The sequence below is a fragment of the Neodiprion lecontei genome, chromosome 4 (assembly GCF_021901455.1).
Source record: "Neodiprion lecontei isolate iyNeoLeco1 chromosome 4, iyNeoLeco1.1, whole genome shotgun sequence".
NCBI lineage: Eukaryota > Metazoa > Arthropoda > Insecta > Hymenoptera > Diprionidae > Neodiprion > Neodiprion lecontei.
In genome coordinates this window covers 27,921,985-27,942,159 of record NC_060263.1, presented here as the reverse complement: position 1 = coordinate 27,942,159, position 20,175 = coordinate 27,921,985, and the positions used below count along the sequence as shown (strand labels likewise).

The 20,175-nt window shown below is 36.5% G+C and overlaps 1 protein-coding gene across 11 annotated transcripts in view; it reads left to right on the top strand.

Moving 5' to 3' along the window:
* The window catches only part of LOC107222818 (fasciclin-3), a 238,513-nt gene extending 222,980 nt beyond the window's left edge, over positions 1 to 15,533 (top strand). The window contains exons 6-12 of one of the 11 annotated variants that reach the window (XM_046736509.1): positions 140 to 281; positions 810 to 830; positions 2,038 to 2,148; positions 11,763 to 11,793; positions 12,149 to 12,229; positions 13,437 to 13,614; positions 13,744 to 15,533. In XM_046736509.1, the coding sequence (XP_046592465.1) occupies positions 140 to 281; positions 810 to 830; positions 2,038 to 2,148; positions 11,763 to 11,793; positions 12,149 to 12,229; positions 13,437 to 13,614; positions 13,744 to 13,950 (771 nt within the window). In that variant the 3' untranslated portion in view covers positions 13,951 to 15,533. Of the gene's footprint in view, positions 1 to 139; positions 282 to 767; positions 861 to 2,037; positions 2,149 to 6,301; positions 11,528 to 11,762; positions 11,794 to 12,148; positions 12,230 to 13,436; positions 13,615 to 13,743 lie in introns of those variants that run through there. The other 10 variants (XM_046736508.1, XM_046736507.1, XM_046736506.1 and 7 more) reach the window with 10 other exon arrangements.
* The last annotated feature ends 4,642 nt before the right edge of the window (positions 15,534 to 20,175 follow it).

Sequence of the window (20,175 nt, the reverse complement as noted above, 5' to 3'; positions counted from 1 at the left end):
GTCAAAGGGTATCATCGACGACGGGCTCCGATTGAATATTTCACGTGTATTTGAAATCAGACAAAGTCCGACAATCTGCGAATATTTTTACTACGAATCGAAATTTTACAAGTAAATCGGTTTTTATTCGTCATTACAGGGCAAAGGCTATTGGGAAATTACCCTGAATATCGACAGTGTTCAAAAGTCCGACACCGAGAAGAAGTACGTTTTGTTAGTCAACAATGAGCTGGGATCTACCGAGTACCAAATCGTTTTGTCAACGTCAACGGAACCTGCTGGTAAGTCTTCAGTCGTCAAAACATTCACTTATCACAGTTTAGTTACCGTCAATCAGAACACGTTACAAAGCACACACTGCACCATCTCGCTTAAAAACGATGCATCGGCGTGTCACTCAGGCCTATCAGAGGTCTAATATTGCAATAATCACGTTATGGCAGATAATTTTTATTTCCACAGTCGAAGTAAACGCGTTTCAGGATAAGTCCCGTTCGCAAAGGTCATTCGCTAGATAATCAATGTTTCTTAGCCAATTATACTCACTCGGCAACTTTTTTCGATGTACAAATGCCATGTTCATTCACTGTCTATACTATGTAAGGATCTTACCCCGACACTAATCGTTCGGGGATGCGTCCGTTAGTTCTCCCATTCATTCATTCATTCATTCATTCTCACCTGCTACCACCACCACCACCACCACCACCACCACCACCACCACCACCACCATCATCACTACTTCGCAAACGAAACCAATATGGCAGAAGGTATATCTAACCGCACTACTTCACCACATGCTCACGCAGGAGCGTTCAGTCACTTCTATGGTAAGCTCGCCGAATCAATGCACGCACTAGGTAATTCTATTTTAACAATTACTTGTAAGTAGAGCTAGGCCAATGGGTTCTACGTGAACGACGACACTCGCTGTGTACGAGTATGCTCGTTCGTTCGTTGGTTTATACATGAGCTATATTGATTTTCTACTAATGCTTTCGTCGACATGAATCTGACTCACAGTGCTCGTAGTTGCTGAAAGGGATAACCGTTCTCCACCTTGTCAAATTGCGGGAAGTAGGCAAAAGCACATTTCTTTCAGAGATATATCCGCGTATTGTACAACCGGTAATTCACGTTCAACCCTAAAATGGCGAAGTAGATTTAGCGTGGTGAGATATTGCGAATATTTTTTTTTCCTATATGCGGGGTTCAATTATTTCATTTCAATCGCGTGCCTGTAATCAATAATGCAAACATAAATACAAGGCATGTTTGATCAGTCGGATTTGTAAGTTTTATTAGTAATTTCAAGGTACATGTCAATTATTCCGCGAATAACTTCTTATCTTCTGAATCACGGAATAACTTTAGTTCAATACTCACCACGCTTGTAGATATTAACCAATTGCTGCATCGACGTTGTACTATTTTGTACATCTTTCACTTGGAGTGAGCTTGCTATGAAAGAACTTGTGTGATTAATTATATATTATACACGAATGACAATTAAAATACTTTTGACTTCATGGCTTTACTACTAAGGCGATCAAGCAGCTCAATCGAAGAAGAGACGTATCTTTGTCGCGTAATTGACACGCCGTAAAATTCTATCATTTATCCTATTTCCTATGGAATATACATTTTCAAACGGTTTACTTAATATCGATGAAAAGAGCTCATAACCGTTTAACATTAAATAACAGCAAGTTGGGGAGCTTCGGTGATTTTGGAATGATTTCAATCTGGTTATTTCTGCTTCTACGTGAGGATTCACATAAAATTCAAGCTACATATTTTTACTAATGTATTGTTATATCTGTTTTATCCTATGGTAAAGATATTGGTATTTTGCCAAATAAACTCGACCTCTGTAACTCTCACGGCATTTTTATTACAATTATTAAATGCGTGCTGTTATCATAGAGATAAAAAAAAAAAAATGTTCTTTGAGCATTTGCATTTTCGAACTGGGGCATGTTGTGTTCTAAGACGAGGTGAATCGAAAGTGTATGCTAAATCAAATTGCAATTACAGGAGATCTTGACGCCGGGTCTATCATCGGCATCGTCGTTGGAGTTTTGATCCTTCTTCTTATTGTGTTCCTTATCATCTTTGCACGTGCTACGGGTCGTTGGTGTTTCGCAGGTGAGTCACTCGTATTCTTATCCTAAATTTTAATCGTTTCGTTGAGTGTACCTTTCCTCTGAAATACAAAATCTTTCTCAGCGTTTGCTTTTTGAGTCCCTGCAGATGAGAGGACCGGGTGTCGTAATTCCGATCGCTGAACATCCAATATTTACTTTCAAATTTTCCTGCATAATCGATTATACTGTCGGAAATTATCATTTTCCAATTGTTCACTTTTGTCTTGGCATGTTCAATTTCACATTCTAGCTAAATTGATCCGAATTTCAGCACCGTGTCCCATGCGTACAGCGGCAGATACCCCGTTTTTTTTTTTTTGCAAGCAAATAATCGAGACTCACTATGTATTTCCTCACATGTATATTCTCCAATTAACTATTCTCCAATAATCCCCGATTCGACACTCAACATTTTTTGTACGAATTACTAGTGATGGATTTTTCAACCCCCTGTCGGGTATCTGCGATATTTTATCAACGTCGTCCTATCAATATGATTATTAATTCTTCCATATGGAAACAGCAATGCTCTGCGAAAGAAGCAAAGAGAATAAATTCTAGAAATACTTTCAAGATAATGTTATAGTGATTTATAGATTGAGGTTAATAGTTTAATCTCTTTACGACCGACTGTTGCGAACTCGTAACTCGGCAAAATCGATAAATCAGAGGTATAATCAGAGAGTAGTTGAACCCAGTACAAATAGTACGACTTATAAATAAAGCGCTGTGGTTGAAATCTGATCATAATACGTTGAATCAAATGGTACTTTGAACGGAGTTGAAATGATGCGGAATGATTCAGAATAGTCGGTTGGTGAAAGTAAAATGACAACGGAGAAAACAAAAGTTTGATAAATAGCAAATTGGCAAGAGTCCACTGCTGCTGCTGCCCTCTACGTGGCATTACGTATTTACAGTATGCGTGCAAATATTTCACTGTAGAACTTGGAATTTTCTCTATCTCGTGTAGAATCAACGTACTTGTATTTGAAAATTTTCTTCTATCTTATGATTTATTTGAACAAGTAATAATATATTTGTATTGATTCAACGGACAGTATGCAATCTACAGAAAATAAAGTAGGTAGCAGCTCGGAAAACAAATAGTAACTACTCTCTGGAAACGTGAAAACTTGTCGTAGTCAGGTTCCAGATGCTAGACATGCGAAAATGTCTCGGGAAAACTTGTTTGGCATCTTATTTCAAAGATAAACGCGAAACGAATGCGAAACAATCCGTGTACTTGCTTGCTGAGATCAATACTTCTCCGACGTCAAGTTTCACAAGCAGACATTATACTGGATAATTAATCGTAGTAACAAGATCGGTGATATCGGTGTTTATTATCCGCCTGGTATAATTTTCATGGGCCCGTTCTTGTCTCGTTATTATTTAGAATTCGAAAATCTGGTTTCTATATAGAATGAAGATACTTATACCAAAATATATAAATACTCCGAGCCATTGAATATACGTGCTTTAGAAAAAAGTCGGAGCAATCGATGAACGTTGAAACCAGTCTGTTATTTTAATGTGATACCGGTTCAATGATGTTCATTGATCGAACAGATTCCAGATATTTCCAGAGTGATACTTTTCAATGTGTTTCACTCGCTCGTGAAAATCGTATCTTTGCGTGCCCAGTCCTGTGGAAATTCATCAGCTCTTTTGCTCCGACATCGCGTAAAATTTGCCACCTAAAAGTCTTTGAAAACTTTAAAAGTTAATTTCGCCCTGCTCTAATATCAGTTTTTTGGTATCGGAATTGCTATTTTCAAATTTCCTTGTTCAATATTATCCAAATTTCCGTCCGGATGAAATAGTTTATTTTTTTTTCACCCCAACTTCGTGACAGCGTAAAATTCGATGATTCGTGATATTGTTCGATGCAGACTTAGGACTCAATTCCTTCAAACGTTCAATTCAATACGTTAATTATCGGCTGAAAAATTTGCGAAACAATCGAAAGGTTTTCAACTTCAAACCGCTTTTGAGTGAATAATATCTCGAAAAAATGATTCAGCTGAAGTAATAAAAATTTCTTCTTTCGTGAAGCAATTATTATAAAAAGGTATTTTTGAAAGTTTCGAGTATGAAATAAGTTGAAAGTGAAAATCAGTAGTTAAACCTAAAATTTTGGAATAAAGACCGATAGCTCATTACGAACATGTATAAATTACAACGGTTCTCGAACCTATAAATCACAGCCCAGCATTTTGCGTATTGCGGTAGCGAAATCCATATTGGTTTGAGATAAGCGTACTAGTAAGATAAGAAAATTTTCTATTTGTATGCGTTCTCCTTTCCTCCCAAAAAAATAAATTCTCCCATATCAGTTGCCACCTGTATGTATACAATGTACTGTGTGTTGTGCCGCCACCGATAGGACAGCATGCAAGTCGGGCGAAGTAAAGAACACGGAGATACACCAACATTAACCGTGCGATACCATTCTCTAGGCATGACACTATCCAGGGGTAAGTTAGCCTCAGACATGAGACAGCAACCCCTAGTGCTCGCGCTGTTCGCCGCCCACCATCAGCCATCAATACAGCCATCTCACCATTCCATTAAAAGAAATGAAAATAATAAAATTAAAAAATCGGAGTTTCCAAACCGCCGTAGCTTCGTTATTCACTACGTCATCAGCTGAAGTTCGAACTACCCAACGATCTGTTGTACCTATTTGCAATCACTTTTTGATAATCAGATTAAGTCGTTGTCGCATTTCATTCATTGTAATAGAATGTACAGTGAAAATTGAATGCTGCTGAACAATGGGAAGCGACACTAATAACGATTATTCTATCACCTTTCGTTTTTTTTTTTTTTTTTTGTATGTTTTTCTCTCGTAATAATGTTATCACAATATTGCATGTACTTCGAGCTTGGTATCTACATGTACGTTATAATTGATGCATGTGATAAAAAAGCATTTTACTGTGTGTAATGTATGTTACATACTTACCACCAAAGGTCAGAGCGAGTACCGTACAATTCTTACGGAGAAGTCGGTATCGCTCTGACCATCTACTGACATCGAATTTATCTAACGGGTTTGTACATACCTACCAGAATTCAAAATTTCACCATAACGAATTCGCGCGGATGATATTGGTCGTCTTTTTTTTGCGTATGTTTTTTTTTTGCTATTACGTTGGACTTTTTCCCGTAACAAGCAACCGCTAACAATCGGCGAGGGCAAGTCAGGATCACGTAGGATTTGCCTGTTCATGGCAATACGGCACAGAAACAGAGCGGATACGGTCGGTATTTGCTGCACCGACGTTATTTTCGGTCGGTAAAATATATTCCAATCTTAGCAATTATTACATTAAAATAGATTCGGTAGAGTTCTTGTGCCAAGTAATATACATATACCGTTTATACATACTTCACTTTGTCGGTTGATCGTTTGAAGCATGGTTGTTTCGTTCATTGCTGTTCTTCAATACACCGATTATATTACTAATTGACTGTGAAACATTACTGCAATTCATGTATATGTAATGGTATACATACGCTCACTTTTCACCTCATACCCTTTGCTTGGACTGATAAATTATAATAGTAACAACAAAAATAGTCATCAATATTAATGATAATAATTCTTAGTGCGATGATTTGCTTGTGAATGTTTATACATATTATCAATTTATTATGCTATAGTCAGTTACAGTACAACTAGAATCTCGTTTATTATCACGTATGATTCTAACGTGAAAAAAAAAGAGAAATCTTCTCCACACTCGCGTGTGAAAATCGTTTAGAAAAGGTAAATTCTTAAAAATTCATAATAAAATCTACAAGAACTTGCATCCGCGATATAACGAGTCCAAACAGTGACAGCCAGTCGCTCGTATCATAGAAAGTAGAAAAAAAAGTCTCGAATTGAATTGAAAATTGCTATTAAAACTTGATTGGTTCGTAGTAATGCCGGGAAAAAAAGAAAAAAAAAAAAAAAAAACGAAAAAATTATTCGATCATTTTCGGTCGTTTCTCACCGTGGCACGATTCACTCGACACACGCATCACACGATTAGACAAGGATAGCTGGTCGTGTCTTCCGTTTCTCGAATCCAACCAATGAAAAATGTCTACGTTGAAGGTTTGCGCGTTGCCCTGACCGGTTGTGGCGTTGCTTGTTACAGCGAGGCGGAGGCGCGACGAGGAGGCGGCTGGCGGTGCCGGCGCCGGGAGCGAGGCGCACATCACACCCGGCGACGAGGACCACGAAGATCCCCACATCATAGACGAGAAGATGCCCCACGGAGGACAGGAGAACCCGATCCACGCGAGCACGGAGTACGTTAACGGGAACACGGACATCAAGGACATGAAGGACATCAAGAAGGACGAGAAGACGGACACGCCGGTCTAACGCGGGCGGCGGCCCTTTTTGTCTCATCGCTCGCATCCGGCGGACGGAAGGGTGTCGAATGCCTGTCATTTGCCATTTTATCGAAAGATTTCCTCACCCTCTCGCTTCCTTCATTTTACCGATATTGTTGTCACGGGCGTTGTGCCGCAGCATCGTTTTATTTTGTCACTCATTTTTTCACGATTTGATCTTTTATTATATTTTAATTTTTAATTTTTTTTTCCTCTACTTCACTTAGCGGTTACCGTTTCGTCATGTCAATGTTATATCGCACGAACGCCACTCAACCCTTTCTGTTCCCGGTTGCGAGATATCGTTTTTGTATTCATTTTCTCACCGGCTGCAGCCTGGACGAGGATAGTACGGGACTGGGAATCTCGGGCACACAGATTATTTGTATACAATTATGCATGGTGTTCGACACTCTACCCCGGGGGATAAAATCGCGCGTGCTTTCTCGCGCTGCGGAAGTTGAGCGATTGCTTTTTTGGTTTTCTTGGGATGATTATCATGCGAAGGAAACTACATTGAAAGTATATTGTATGACTTCGTGATGTCATAGTCACGATAAATTTTCTCCTGTGTTCAATTTACTGGAGGTTTTAACGGGAATCTCTTATTATACGATGTACTAAGGAACAATAAGTATTTTTTTGTTCGATACCGAATTAGTTTTGAATCTCAAATCAAGACGGGGTGATGTAAGATTAATCCAACCATATACTCTAATCGCCGTTAGATGACGCAATGAGTGTTCTGTTCTTTTATTTTTTATTTTTTTTATTTTTTATTTGCTTTTTTTCTTTGTCGTAAAAAGTGATACTATTATTACAGTAACACGTTCTGCTGATATTCTGACAGTCATGAAATTTGAACGCGAGGGTTTTCAACGCGCCAGGAAGGGTAAAGCACTGTCAAAGTTAAATCGTAAAATGTGCGAGAATAGCGCAAGCTTGTATTACGATCCGTAAGCCGAGCATCCGCCCCTCAATAGTACGTATTATACAACGTGGGATAAGTCGAGTCTGGATAGATTAGAAAAGAAAAAAAAAAAAAAAAAATTACATCACTGAACGTCGGACTATAGACTATAGTCCAAGGTCTAAAACAATGAACCTCTTGATTTTAATTTCTCCTTCAAAGAGGTGCAGAATTTCTATACCAATTAATGATAATTATGATAGAATTATGTACATCGATATTCATAATCTCGAAGAAGACGAATTAACTAGAGGTTAACATTGATTTTGATATTAATAATTAGAGGAGATTAAAAAGAAACAACAAAAACCACGTAAATTAATAATGTTAAAACGCATACCTACTTTTAAGAATCCCGTCACGCCCTGTTGTTCGAGTATTATGCGCGCCTATACGTACGCGTTACATTATGCGTGATAATAACAAAAGCGTCATTGTTTAATTGTAAAATTCGTAACTATATATATATTATATACATATATAATATAATCAACATCAAAAATATCCATTGTCGCAAACATTTTTGACGTAAATTTCAGAACTGTTTCAACTCCACAAAAGATTCAAATTATGAAATAGTTAATTACCATTATTGTTTTTCTTTTTCTCCTCTTCATTACACATCGCAGTACTGAATATACATACATGAATACATTGATACACACATGCATACTGATGTAATAACGTTAATATTTAGAGATAACTAATTAAACGAATGAACATAAGTTACGAAAACCTAAATCTACACAATCGTAATCTGAATCGTTATAATATTTGATAATAATTACACACACATTCCATAAGATCTAGCTTCGTGCGAAATTCTGCAACTTTGAATACATCGTTGAACAATTGTTACATTCAACAATTATATACATGCACTCGCTTGTTCCGCATTTAAGGCGATTATTCGGCAATTATTCCCTGTTAAAAAAGCCAGATCGAATTAATAAATTCATATTAGAATCGTCAAAGATAATCAAATATCCGAGTTCAGACCCTATGGCAAATCCGGTTTTTGAATTCGCATCTAATACAAATTTATCAGTCTCTATATGGCTTTTTATTCAGGATCGTTTCATCTTACATTTCACATGATCCAAAATCGAGATTGTAATCGTCAATGCTGCACTTCAACAATCATTGAAATCGATACATACATCTTCGTTACTAACATTTATTTTCACAAAATGGCTGCAAACACAAAAGCTGTCACAAAATTTTACGCGCATAAATCGTTGACCCGACCGTCGTGTCAATCAGTTTTGCAGTTTTTCACTTACCCATTGGTTACTACTTATTATAATCACTCTCGCTGAGGCTTGACACTAATTTGCGCAAGGTTTGTTCAATGTGAAATTATTTTTACTAATAATAATACCATAATAGTAATGATAAGCAAAGTTTACTTTGATACTTCAATTTATTGTGTAATGATATTAGGATATATATATATATATATATTATTGTATTTTAATCGTGCATCTTCAAATCACATAATTATTCTACTCTTGCAATACGCCGTTTGAAGAACATTGAAAAGAAAAACCATCGCTAATTTACATCCAGTTGTCTTCTTTTGGATAAATATTATCAATATGAGACAATCGAACGCACCACAGGTGAATGTAAGCGATTTTAATTAAATTTCTAACTGGAATAAACAAGAGCAGAAAAAAAAGAAAACAATCATTTTGTTTCAAATTGCATTTCTTCGACAATAAAATAATTGTTTCCACTTTTGTACTGATGATTTTTTACTTTTGAATGAGCCATTTAAAATAACCATGAAAATCCTTTTGATCGGAACATTAAATGTCGTCAACAATGTAGCTCGTTTGTTTTTACGAGTGCAATTTTACGGCCTGTTTGTTTGAAAAGAAAGTTTCACAATTTCGCGCACACATATAATAAACGTAAACTCATACATACGTATATACACACACCTAATTTTTAACACACGACACATTTTCACTTAACAGAGAAAGGGCAATGGGGTAACAAATTTGTCAGGGTTCGTCCGATGAAGACGAAAGCAAAACCAGACAAACAGTGAAAAAAAATGTAAATTTGTTACTTGGTTGGCCCGACTTGCTGCGTGTTGTATATATAAAAATAAATAAGTAAAACAAATGAATGAATAAATATATATTAATATTATAAATATTACGATATAAAAACTAATAGTAATGATATATTCTGAGCCAAGGCAGTTGATTTACATTCAGTGAATATAAAAAGTATTTACTAAAAAGTAAATCATGTGCTGGAAGCCTGTCGTTATTCGTATTTGAAATGAAATAATAAGGAAAAAAATAAGGTTTACTTAATGGTTATCGTATCATCATAAAATAAAAAATATAATGAAAAAAAAAATTAAAAGCAAAAAAAAAGAAAAAAAAACATACATTCGAAACGAGATAAATGTGTGAGTGTATGTTACCCATAGAAATACAAGTATGGAACGCCCCCTTCGATCTGGTTACATAATATTATCTTTTAATGCGTTAAACACAATTTATATTTATAACAATTTTTAATTACCGAAAGTCTCACGTGGAACTAGGATCTTGAATGTTGAATAGTTACGGGATTGAATCTCAGCTGTAATTGCGACCATCGACACTCGGTAACTTACGCTGAGAAGCCGAAAATCAGTCAATCATTATACTTACCATAATCATATTCACTTTCAGTACTTGTCCAAATACGTATAGTATAACGATATCGATAACCCCTGTACGATATCGACGTGCATCACTGCCACGAGATTGCAGACGAGGGTGGATTTTGATTGTCGGGTTCAATTCAGATCATTTGAATTCTTTGTTATCTTATTTGCAGTATATTACCTCTGATTCGAAGTATATTTTCTGATTACGGTTGTGTCAGGTATCTAACACACTTTTATAAAATGGGGTATACCTAGGCATTAAAGGTATACATACACATAAAAACCGTGCAAGGTGTAAAGATAAATTTAAACTATTCAACTTGATGGACTAGGATCTGTAAAACTGAATATATCATACGAATGGTTAATATTAACTAGATATTATTATGATACGTTTATGTACAAAGGTTTATTGTGGTACATTTATGATAATACTAAACTTATTTTATAATTGATTTTATTATATAATTATTAATTAACTGTAACGCTAATTACTTAAATCTCGATGATCATGCTATGATATAATCCGTTACAAGAAAATTTATTTAAATAAATCAGTAAATACATTAATCAAACCCTTGCTTAATCGAAACGAATTTTGAGCCCTCTCCCAAACCACAAAAGAAAAAGAAAGAAGAAAAAGTATATTAACTTTAAAACGGCTTGCACTATTGAAGGATGATGCTGTATGTTATACTAAGCATGATCGTTGGCCATACAATGGAATATATAAATATATATATATATACATATATATATTTATGTAAATGTAAGTTTAGATAATCTAATAATTATTATTAACTGGAATCGGCGGGCTCTGAAATACTTTTATGGATACTTTCGTTATTTTATCGACAATTTTTGTATAACTGAAAAATAAAATCGTTTTATCGCAACTGTTCTTCCTTCTTTTTTAACGCGGCTTTTATTGCTTCAACCGTTTCTCGTTATCTACACAATATCCGTATTTATTCTTGATTTTCTATCATTTTTGAGACATTGGCGTGACCATTTTTTGATATGTCGAATTCACGTTTGCGATGCTGAAGCGTTGAAGAAAATGAGAAAAAAAAATATTTGTGAGCCCCCGTTTTCGAATTGAAATAAAATTTTAAAGTTACGGGATCGGTAAAGTAAATTAAGAAACGCATTGCGACCATGTCGATGTCGAACGAAAGCGATCTGCGAATTTTGTATCTGTACTTGTAGATACAATGCGATAGACGACAGTAATTATAATTGAAAATTTAAATGAAATTAATATATAGAGAGCTGTATGTAATAATTTTAAGTTCATTCATCGCTATGATATTATATAAATATATACATAACTAAGTATTATATGATTTTTGAAATAAAACATTTGTTTTAAATATACAAACGTGTAACAACTACGCGTAGTCCTTGAAAACGTCTAAGAAACTACAATTACTTAACGCAGCTCGTTTAAATATCGGAAAATTCGCAATTCCCACTCATAGTATACCTATGCCGATGTCAATATCTGGCATACAAAACATCGATAACCATTTTCAATATATCTCTCTGAAAATGTATTTTCTTCTGCCTATTTCAGGTGGTTCCTCGACCAGGACGATTGGAGAGTCGTGAGTATAAATCCTTCTTAACAATTGGACGTCTGTTTTTTATACACTGTAAAATAATTACACGTTGTATTGAATGTTGACTATCGGTTCTCGTAATACTAATTTCTGCCGCATTCTTAGCGCACAAGTTTGTCACTAACACGCAAGACACTTCGCAGATAATCCTGCCAAATATCAGAAATTCGAAGCCCAGAGGTCGATCAACCGATTACATGTGAAAAATATTTATACCCGTAACTAGTAGTCATTTTTTTTTTTTTTTTTAATTTCCTTCTCCGTGCCATTAATCGTACAAGTAGGCGAATCTTTACTCTAGACTTATTGTTAGACACCGCATGACGCGAATAATTTTCAGAGACATAGCAGATCCAGCAGCAAGCGTTAGCCTTCTTCGCTTCCGAAAACCAAAACCAGATGATCCAAATGCGGGGCGAAGGCAAGGAGCACATATTTATTTTTCATTGCTTTTGTTTGTCCATTAACAAAACCCGTAATTCGCACTCACATCAAAATCATTATACCTGGACGGATCTTACGCATTTCACACATTGTATAGCGTATGTTGTAATTTTAATGTATACCTGCCAAGGAATCAAGCTTTTTTCCCACGTATATTCATTCCACGCTCATTCAAGGCGGCGGACACTGTCTTCGCACAGTGAGTAGGTATTAGTCGTTCGACTTGCATCATCATAATCACTACTCAGGCATCGATAATATTATTTATGTGCAAAATATGTGAATGTGCTTTTCATTTTTTATTTTTTACACGTATTGTTGTAACTATTGTATTTACAGCAATAGTTTCACGTCTAGACTATGCCAACGCTTACCAGTCTGACTAAGCAGCTATAATTATACCGCAAATATTCCAACCGGTATTACAAAGTATTGGCAAAAAAGAAAATCTTTGATGGAAGTTTGACAACCAAAACAAACACATATCACATGATTTTCCTCAATTTTTACACTACGATTCCGAGAAGTCGTTGTGATTTCAGGTAACAACAAATACCGGTCGTTTTACAATTTTCCGTTATGGATTTAAAATTTTTTTCTTCTGTCCATGACGAAATTCGTGTCGTTCAGTTCGTTCTATATACTTGTTCTTTATTTCCTGGGAGGAAAAATAAAATGCTTTTCTACGCGTTCATTACACAACTAGCGGTAAACTTTCAGGCAGATCTTTAGAAACAGATCTGTTTTTAAACTAAAACTCAGATTCTCGAAAATTTTGTGCAAAATACCGGGTAATAATCCGAAAACGGAAAGATATAGCTGCGCTTTACGATTTTTTACGCAACAATCAGTAGGATTAGTAACAAGTCCAGATGTATTCACAGGATTGTGACGAATCACATTATTTGACTAACGAGAAATATGAAGAAATACTCAGCAATGCTTCTTGCCATGCCTGCGTATCGTTTGACATCAAGGGACTTACATACGTAACAAAATATGTCAAAGTTACATGTATTATAAATTTGTTGCTTTAATTCGTACGTCATATTTCACCTCTTATTAACGCGCATTTGTCAAAAGAAAAAAAATCCTTGTACCTCATCGTACGATTGGAATCGTTTGTGCTTTCCTAATTGATTTGATTATTTTTGATTTGATTATCAAGCTATCTTATTTAACAGAAGTGACACCGAAAGCGCCGGACGTTACTCTAGAAGCGAAGTCGACAGCTCGGCCTCCGCGGCAAGACGAGCAAGAGCAAAGATGAATTTTTCACAACTCTTCAAACGCAACAAGGACAAAGTTTCTGGAACCGACACGGACACCGTCAGAACCGTCGTGACTGTCGACGACGAAAAGGTGATTTGGTTTCTTGGGATTTTTGGGGTTTTTCCGAAATTTCATGCATTTCCATTCCCGTTTGTGTGCTATTAAATTTGATTTCACCGGGGTTAACGTGTTTTATCATTTCCTCATATTCTCCAACAGATTCAAACAAGCGATGCACCGCAAGCCGTCACTTTGAACTCGGCAAATCCTGCCGTTGGGGAGGGTGGCCTCGTCTATGCCGAGCTGGACCTAACACAGCAGAAAAACGTGGCCCCGCGCAGGATCGACGATGATGCTACGGAATACGCTGAGATCATTTACACGAAACCAGAAGCCGAGGAAGCGGCTAATGCCGCGAACAAGTAATTTACGTTAGTCGTTGAATCTGCAGACGAAGAGTGCGATTGATAAAAATTATTACGATGAATATGCGATAGCCGCGTAATGATACTTTTTTATTTCTATGTGTATCACTATATATTCAATCACGTACGTATGCGTAGATTCATTAGAACACACCTTGTAGAAATAGAATTTTTTTCGCACATACAATATGTGTCGAAAAAGACGACGCAACGCATTGTTCAATTGGTAAAATGTTATAATCAAAAATTTATGAGAATCAAACGACTGCTTCTTCATTCACGGTCAGTGAAATTGAATCTTAACGCGTGTTCTGTCCGTCATGGTTTTGACCACTCTTATAAGCAGTTATTCGTGGTACACTAATTTAAGCTTAAACATACAAGTACCTTGGCGATATATTATAATATTATATATATTGTGGATAAACGCCGTAACATTTGAAGTCCAGAGACCAATATTAATTAGTTTAGTTTTACTTCTTATTATACGATTTTTCGGAATAATACGTCTATGATTAGGCATAAGTTATAGTTATTATTCATCGTGACCAACTATTCGAGACTTCGTTGAATTACCGTCCTTCCGTCATCGAGAACTTATTTCACAACCGAATCATGCTTTGTACACGTATGAATATGATGAAAAAAATTGGACTATGCAGATGAAATTTTACTGAATTGCTTAAAATGAATATTTGGAGACAAGTCGATATTTTGATATTGATTAGGAGCTTTTCAACCGTCCGTTATATAGAGATAATATTTAAGTAAGCTCGTACAAGTACCGAACAGCCAGTCGTTGATTATAATTATCGTGAGGTGGTAGTTGCAACAGCGACTTAGTATATTGATGTATTGATGTAAGCACGCTTACAGCTGGAATGATGTAAGACTTTTTTATATAGAGCAAGCATTATTGCACTCAATTTGCGAATAATAAGAATAGTAATAGAAAAATTCAGATGAGATTTTGATAAGTGTAAGATAAGAGAAAAGCACGATTACTACTTAAAAATACGTATTTAAGTTCAAATTTGATGAGGTGCTTCAATGAGTAGCATCACTATTGTAGACCTTTGAGCAGAGAAATGCTGTCTATCTCACAGAGCAAAAAAAAAAATATTCGCCTTCAAACAAGGCAAACCATTCAAATTCCAAGTTTGAGCTGTACTACAAGATCCGAAATATCGTGAATGTGAATTTTGGATAAATACTAAGGAAAATCGAGATATAATTCACAGATATTTGATTTGCAATATAAAATGCCTATTTCGACGAAAATAGACAGTTGATAGTCGATTGTAACCTTGAAATATTTTAGAAACAAGCTGTAACAACAAGGAATGATTCTGAGGATATTCATAGAGCGATACATTCAGCCGTCAGATCCAATTTGAATGCACGAAATAAAGTTCAGTGAAAAGCAATTGCAACAATTCAGTTGCTACACGACTCAAATGAATCCTGCAGAATCATAGAAGTTCATAAGGGCTGTATTGGAACACACATATTTATGTCTTACTTCTGGAAACACAAACTCTGTGAAATACGAAGAAACACGAAATAAAACCGGGTATTAACATACAAAAGACTTTCGTGTTGAAATTGAAATTACCTGAATTTCGTCAATCCTTTCCTTCTACAACTCAATCCTATCTACAAGTAGGCAGCGGCGTACGACTTGCGAAGCGATGAGGTCAAGAATTTTTGTGGATTACAGCAAAATATTTTTGAGATATTTCTGAATTGGCTGATTATACTCGTATTCAACCTCGACAAAGTTTCTCTCGCAAAATCACGTCGGAATGAAGCGTAAAAGGATTCATTTCAGCACTTTTCAAAATCGCGAAAATTTTCGCCAAAAATACAAAGGGGTAAGCCTTGCTGTTTTTTTGGGCGAAAAACTTTGAGTCTCCGATTCGATTTGTATGACCCTTTTCTGACCAATTGGACCCCCAGGAACTCAGAAAACGCAGCGAAAACAGCGTGGGATCAACAGGAGAGAAGTTACGAAGGAAAAAGCACCTGCTGAAAAATGTCGAAATCACAGGTTTTCGTTTTTTGGCTGTAACTTTTGATGCGTTGATCGCAGCGTATCGGGACTGCGCCCAATCGACTTCTCTTCGAATAGTGCCAGAAAAAATTTATTCCAGCACTTTTTAAATATTAATCCTCACGTAATATTTTTGATATGTTCTGATACTGAAAATGTTTATTGCTATTTCAGGTACAACCCGAGGTGGTTATCGGTGGTTGTTCGAGGTGGTTAGCGATTGTTGGAGGTGGTTGGGGGTGGACGAGGAGGAGGACGAACTGAACTGAGTCTCAAAGCCCTGTTGACATAAAAGCAGCTATTCGATAGAAATTATAGTTTATAGTTTACACAGCCCATTGCATGATATTTCATTACAAATACATATGTTTCAATGTATTTAGGAATAATTTATAAAATATACGATAAAATTGATGCACCGGATCATCGTCGACTTTAACTTTTGAAATGTCCTACCATTTTCGAACACCTCCTACCTCCCCCTGCCACCTCCGACCATCAATGGCCACTTTCGACCACCCCCTATCACCTTTTGCCAGCGCCGACCACCTCCTAACATTTCCGAACACCACCGACCATCCTATTTAGCTATATTACCAGATTAGCTACGATATGAGAAGAGAAGAATTATTCATTTCGAAATGGGATTCTATTCGACGCGCGCTCGATGTATTCCATAACATTAGTATTCATAATTATTCCAACAACTTTTCATTTGCTCTCTCGATCTTGAATTTTCATAGGCATAATATCGAAACGTTGTTTTAGCTGGTCGCAAGTGAAGTATCTGCGTTGGGTAGAGGAGCAGAATTGTTTTTCGAAAAGTATTCGGATGGAAAAAAATTCAGAGTAACTGTAATACATCACGGATGCGCTAATTTTGAACGAGATGAAATGGATGCTTCGTATATGAGACGGTATTTAACGCTGCGTAGTGGTTTGAAGACCTAGAAAGGTGATAGGGAGAGAAAGAACGACGCTTCTTAACACTTCGAGTGTATTTTAACACACATTTGAAAGATACGAGCGAAATTTTTCATCATCCAACTGTCGCAGAACGGCAGCGTTATCAGCCGACCCGTTCACTGAAGAATATATCTTCAGTCAACGGCTGACCATCGAAGGGCCTGGCCGCTTGAGTCTGGAATCGGCAGGAGAGATAAAGTGTGTATTTCTTGTATGAAATGTGAAAGCTAAGATCATTATACATCACATCATATCATCATACCTCATACATCATACATCATACATCGTACATCATACATCATCATACATAGTATCAAAGTTCGAAACCATAGTTTGGATGTCGGACGTTCAGAAAGTGACGTCACCAATTCAAAATCAGCTAGCCGAATTCCTCAGTCTGGAAACAACCGCGCAGTAGAGCGGACGGATGAGAGTCGCGCTCCGCAAATTTCGAGAACCGGGTTCTCAACCTCTCGAATCCCGCGCTTCGGGTCCGCTACGTATTTCGAGTACCGGGTTCTCAACCTCCCGGATCCCGCGCTTCGGGTCCGCTACGCGGTGAAACTCGACTTCCAAGATAAGCGCTCCGTGGTTCCTGGTTCATGTTTACAACAAATTATTTCAATTCGTTTTTCGCGCAAGCCCATATTCAGTAGCTGTCAGTCCGCTAATAAAATTTCTCGACTTCCAGGATAAGCGCTCCGTGGTTCCTGGTTCATGTTTACAATAAATTATTTCAATTCGTTTTTCGCGCAAGCCCAATTCAGTAGCTGTCAGTCCGCTAATAAAATTTCTCGACTTCCAGGATAAGCGCTCCGTGGTTCCGGGTTCATGTTTACAATAAATTATTTTAATTCGTTTTTCGCGCAACCCCAAATTCGGTAGCTGTCAGTACGCTAATAAAATTTCTCGACTTCCAGGATAAGCGCTCCGTGGTTCCGGGTTCAAGTTTACAATAAATTATTTCAATTCGTTTTTCGCGCAACCCCAAATTTGGTAGCTGTCAGTCCGCTCATAAAATTTCTCGACTTCCAGGATAAGCGCTCCGTGGTTCCTGGTTCATGTTTACAATAAATTATTTCAATTCGTTTTTCGCGCAACCCCAAATTCGGTAGCTGTCAGTCCGCTAATAAAATTTCTCGACTTCCAGGATAAGCGCTCCGTGGTTCCGGGTTCATGTTTACAATAAATTATTTCAATTCGTTTTTCGCGCAACCCCAAATTCGGTAGCTGTCAGTCCGCTAATAAAATTTCTCGACTTCCAGGATAAGCGCTCCGTGGTTCCGGGTTCATGTTTACAATAAATTATTTCAATTCGTTTTTCGCGCAACCCCAAATTCGGTAGCTGTCAGTCCGCTAATAAAATTTCTCGACTTCCAGGATAAGCGCTCCGTGGTTCCTGGTTCATGTTTACAATAAATTATTTCAATTCGTTTTTCGCGCAACCCCAAATTCGGTAGCTGTCAGTCCGCTAATAAAATTTCTCGACTTCCAGGATAAGCGCTCCGTGGTTCCGGGTTCATGTTTACAATAAATTATTTCAATTCGTTTTTCGCGCAACCCCAAATTCGGTAGCTGTCAGTCCGCTAATAAAATTTCTCGACTTCCAGGATAAGCGCTCCGTGGTTCCTGGTTCATGTTTACAATAAATTATTTCAATTCGTTTTTCGCGCAACCCCAAATTCGGTAGCTGTCAGTCCGCTAATAAAATTTCTCGACTTCCAGGATAAGCGCTCCGTGGTTCCGGGTTCATGTTTACAATAAATTATTTCAATTCGTTTTTCGCGCAACCCCAAATTCGGTAGCTGTCAGTCCGCTAATAAAATTTCTCGACTTCCAGGATAAGCGCTCCGTGGTTCCGGGTTCATGTTTACAATAAATTATTTCAATTCGTTTTTCGCGCAACCCCAAATTCGGTAGCTGTCAGTCCGCTAATAAAATTTCTCGACTTCCAGGATAAGCGCTCCGTGGTTCCTGGTTCATGTTTACAATAAATTATTTCAATTCGTTTTTCGCGCAACCCCAAATTCGGTAGCTGTCAGTCCGCTAATAAAATTTCTCGACTTCCAGGATAAGCGCTCCGTGGTTCCTGGTTCATGTTTACAATAAATTATTTCAATTCGTTTTTCGCGCAACCCCAAATTCGGTAGCTGTCAGTCCGCTAATAAAATTCCTATAACTTTACAATCTTCTCATAATCTTTTTGGTAAAATATGTCGATAAAAAAATTATATCAAACCTTAAACATTATTTTTGATTTGTTCTCACGTTGAAAATATTTATTAGTATTCGAGGTATAACTCGAGGTGGTTGGCGGTTTTCGTTGAAGGTAGTTAGGGGTGGTTGCGGGTAATCTCGGTGATTCAGGAGGAGGGGGACGAGGATTTGTGCTCGGTGAGTAAAACACTTTTATGATATTTCATGGCAATTGTAATTATATTTCATCTGAAATATTACAAACTTGTCACGTTTACAGTAAATTATTTCAATTCATTTCTCGTGCAAGCACATATTTAGTAGCTATGAATAATCTTATACAATTTACTATATTATGAATTAATTAATGATTATTCTTATAATATTTGATGGCAATTGTAATTATATTTCATCTGAAATACTACAAACTTGTCACCTTTACAATAAATTATTTTAATTCATTTTTCGTGCAAGCACAAATTCAGTTGCTACGAATAAGCTTATACAATTCATTATATTATTAATTAATTATTTAATCAATTACTCAATTATAATAATCCTTACACAATATTTTCGATGTGTTCTTATACTGAAAATATTTATTACTATTCAAGGTATAACCTGAGGTGGTTGAAGGTGGTCGGAGGTGGACGAGGAGGAGGACGAAGAGGACGAGGATTTGTGCTGGGTGAGTAAAACACTTTTATAATATTTGATGGCAATTGTAATTATATTTCATCTAAAATATTACAAACTTGTCACGTTTACAATAAATTATTTCAATTCATTTTTCGTGCAAGCACATATTCAGTAGCTATGAATAATCTTATACAATTTATTATATTATTAATTAATTAATTAATATTCTTATAATATTTAATGGCAATTGTAATTATATATCATCTGAAATATTACAAACTTGTCACGTTTACAATAAATTATTTCAATTCATTTTTCGTGCAAGCACATATTCAGTAGCTATGAATAATCTTGTACAATTTATTATATTAT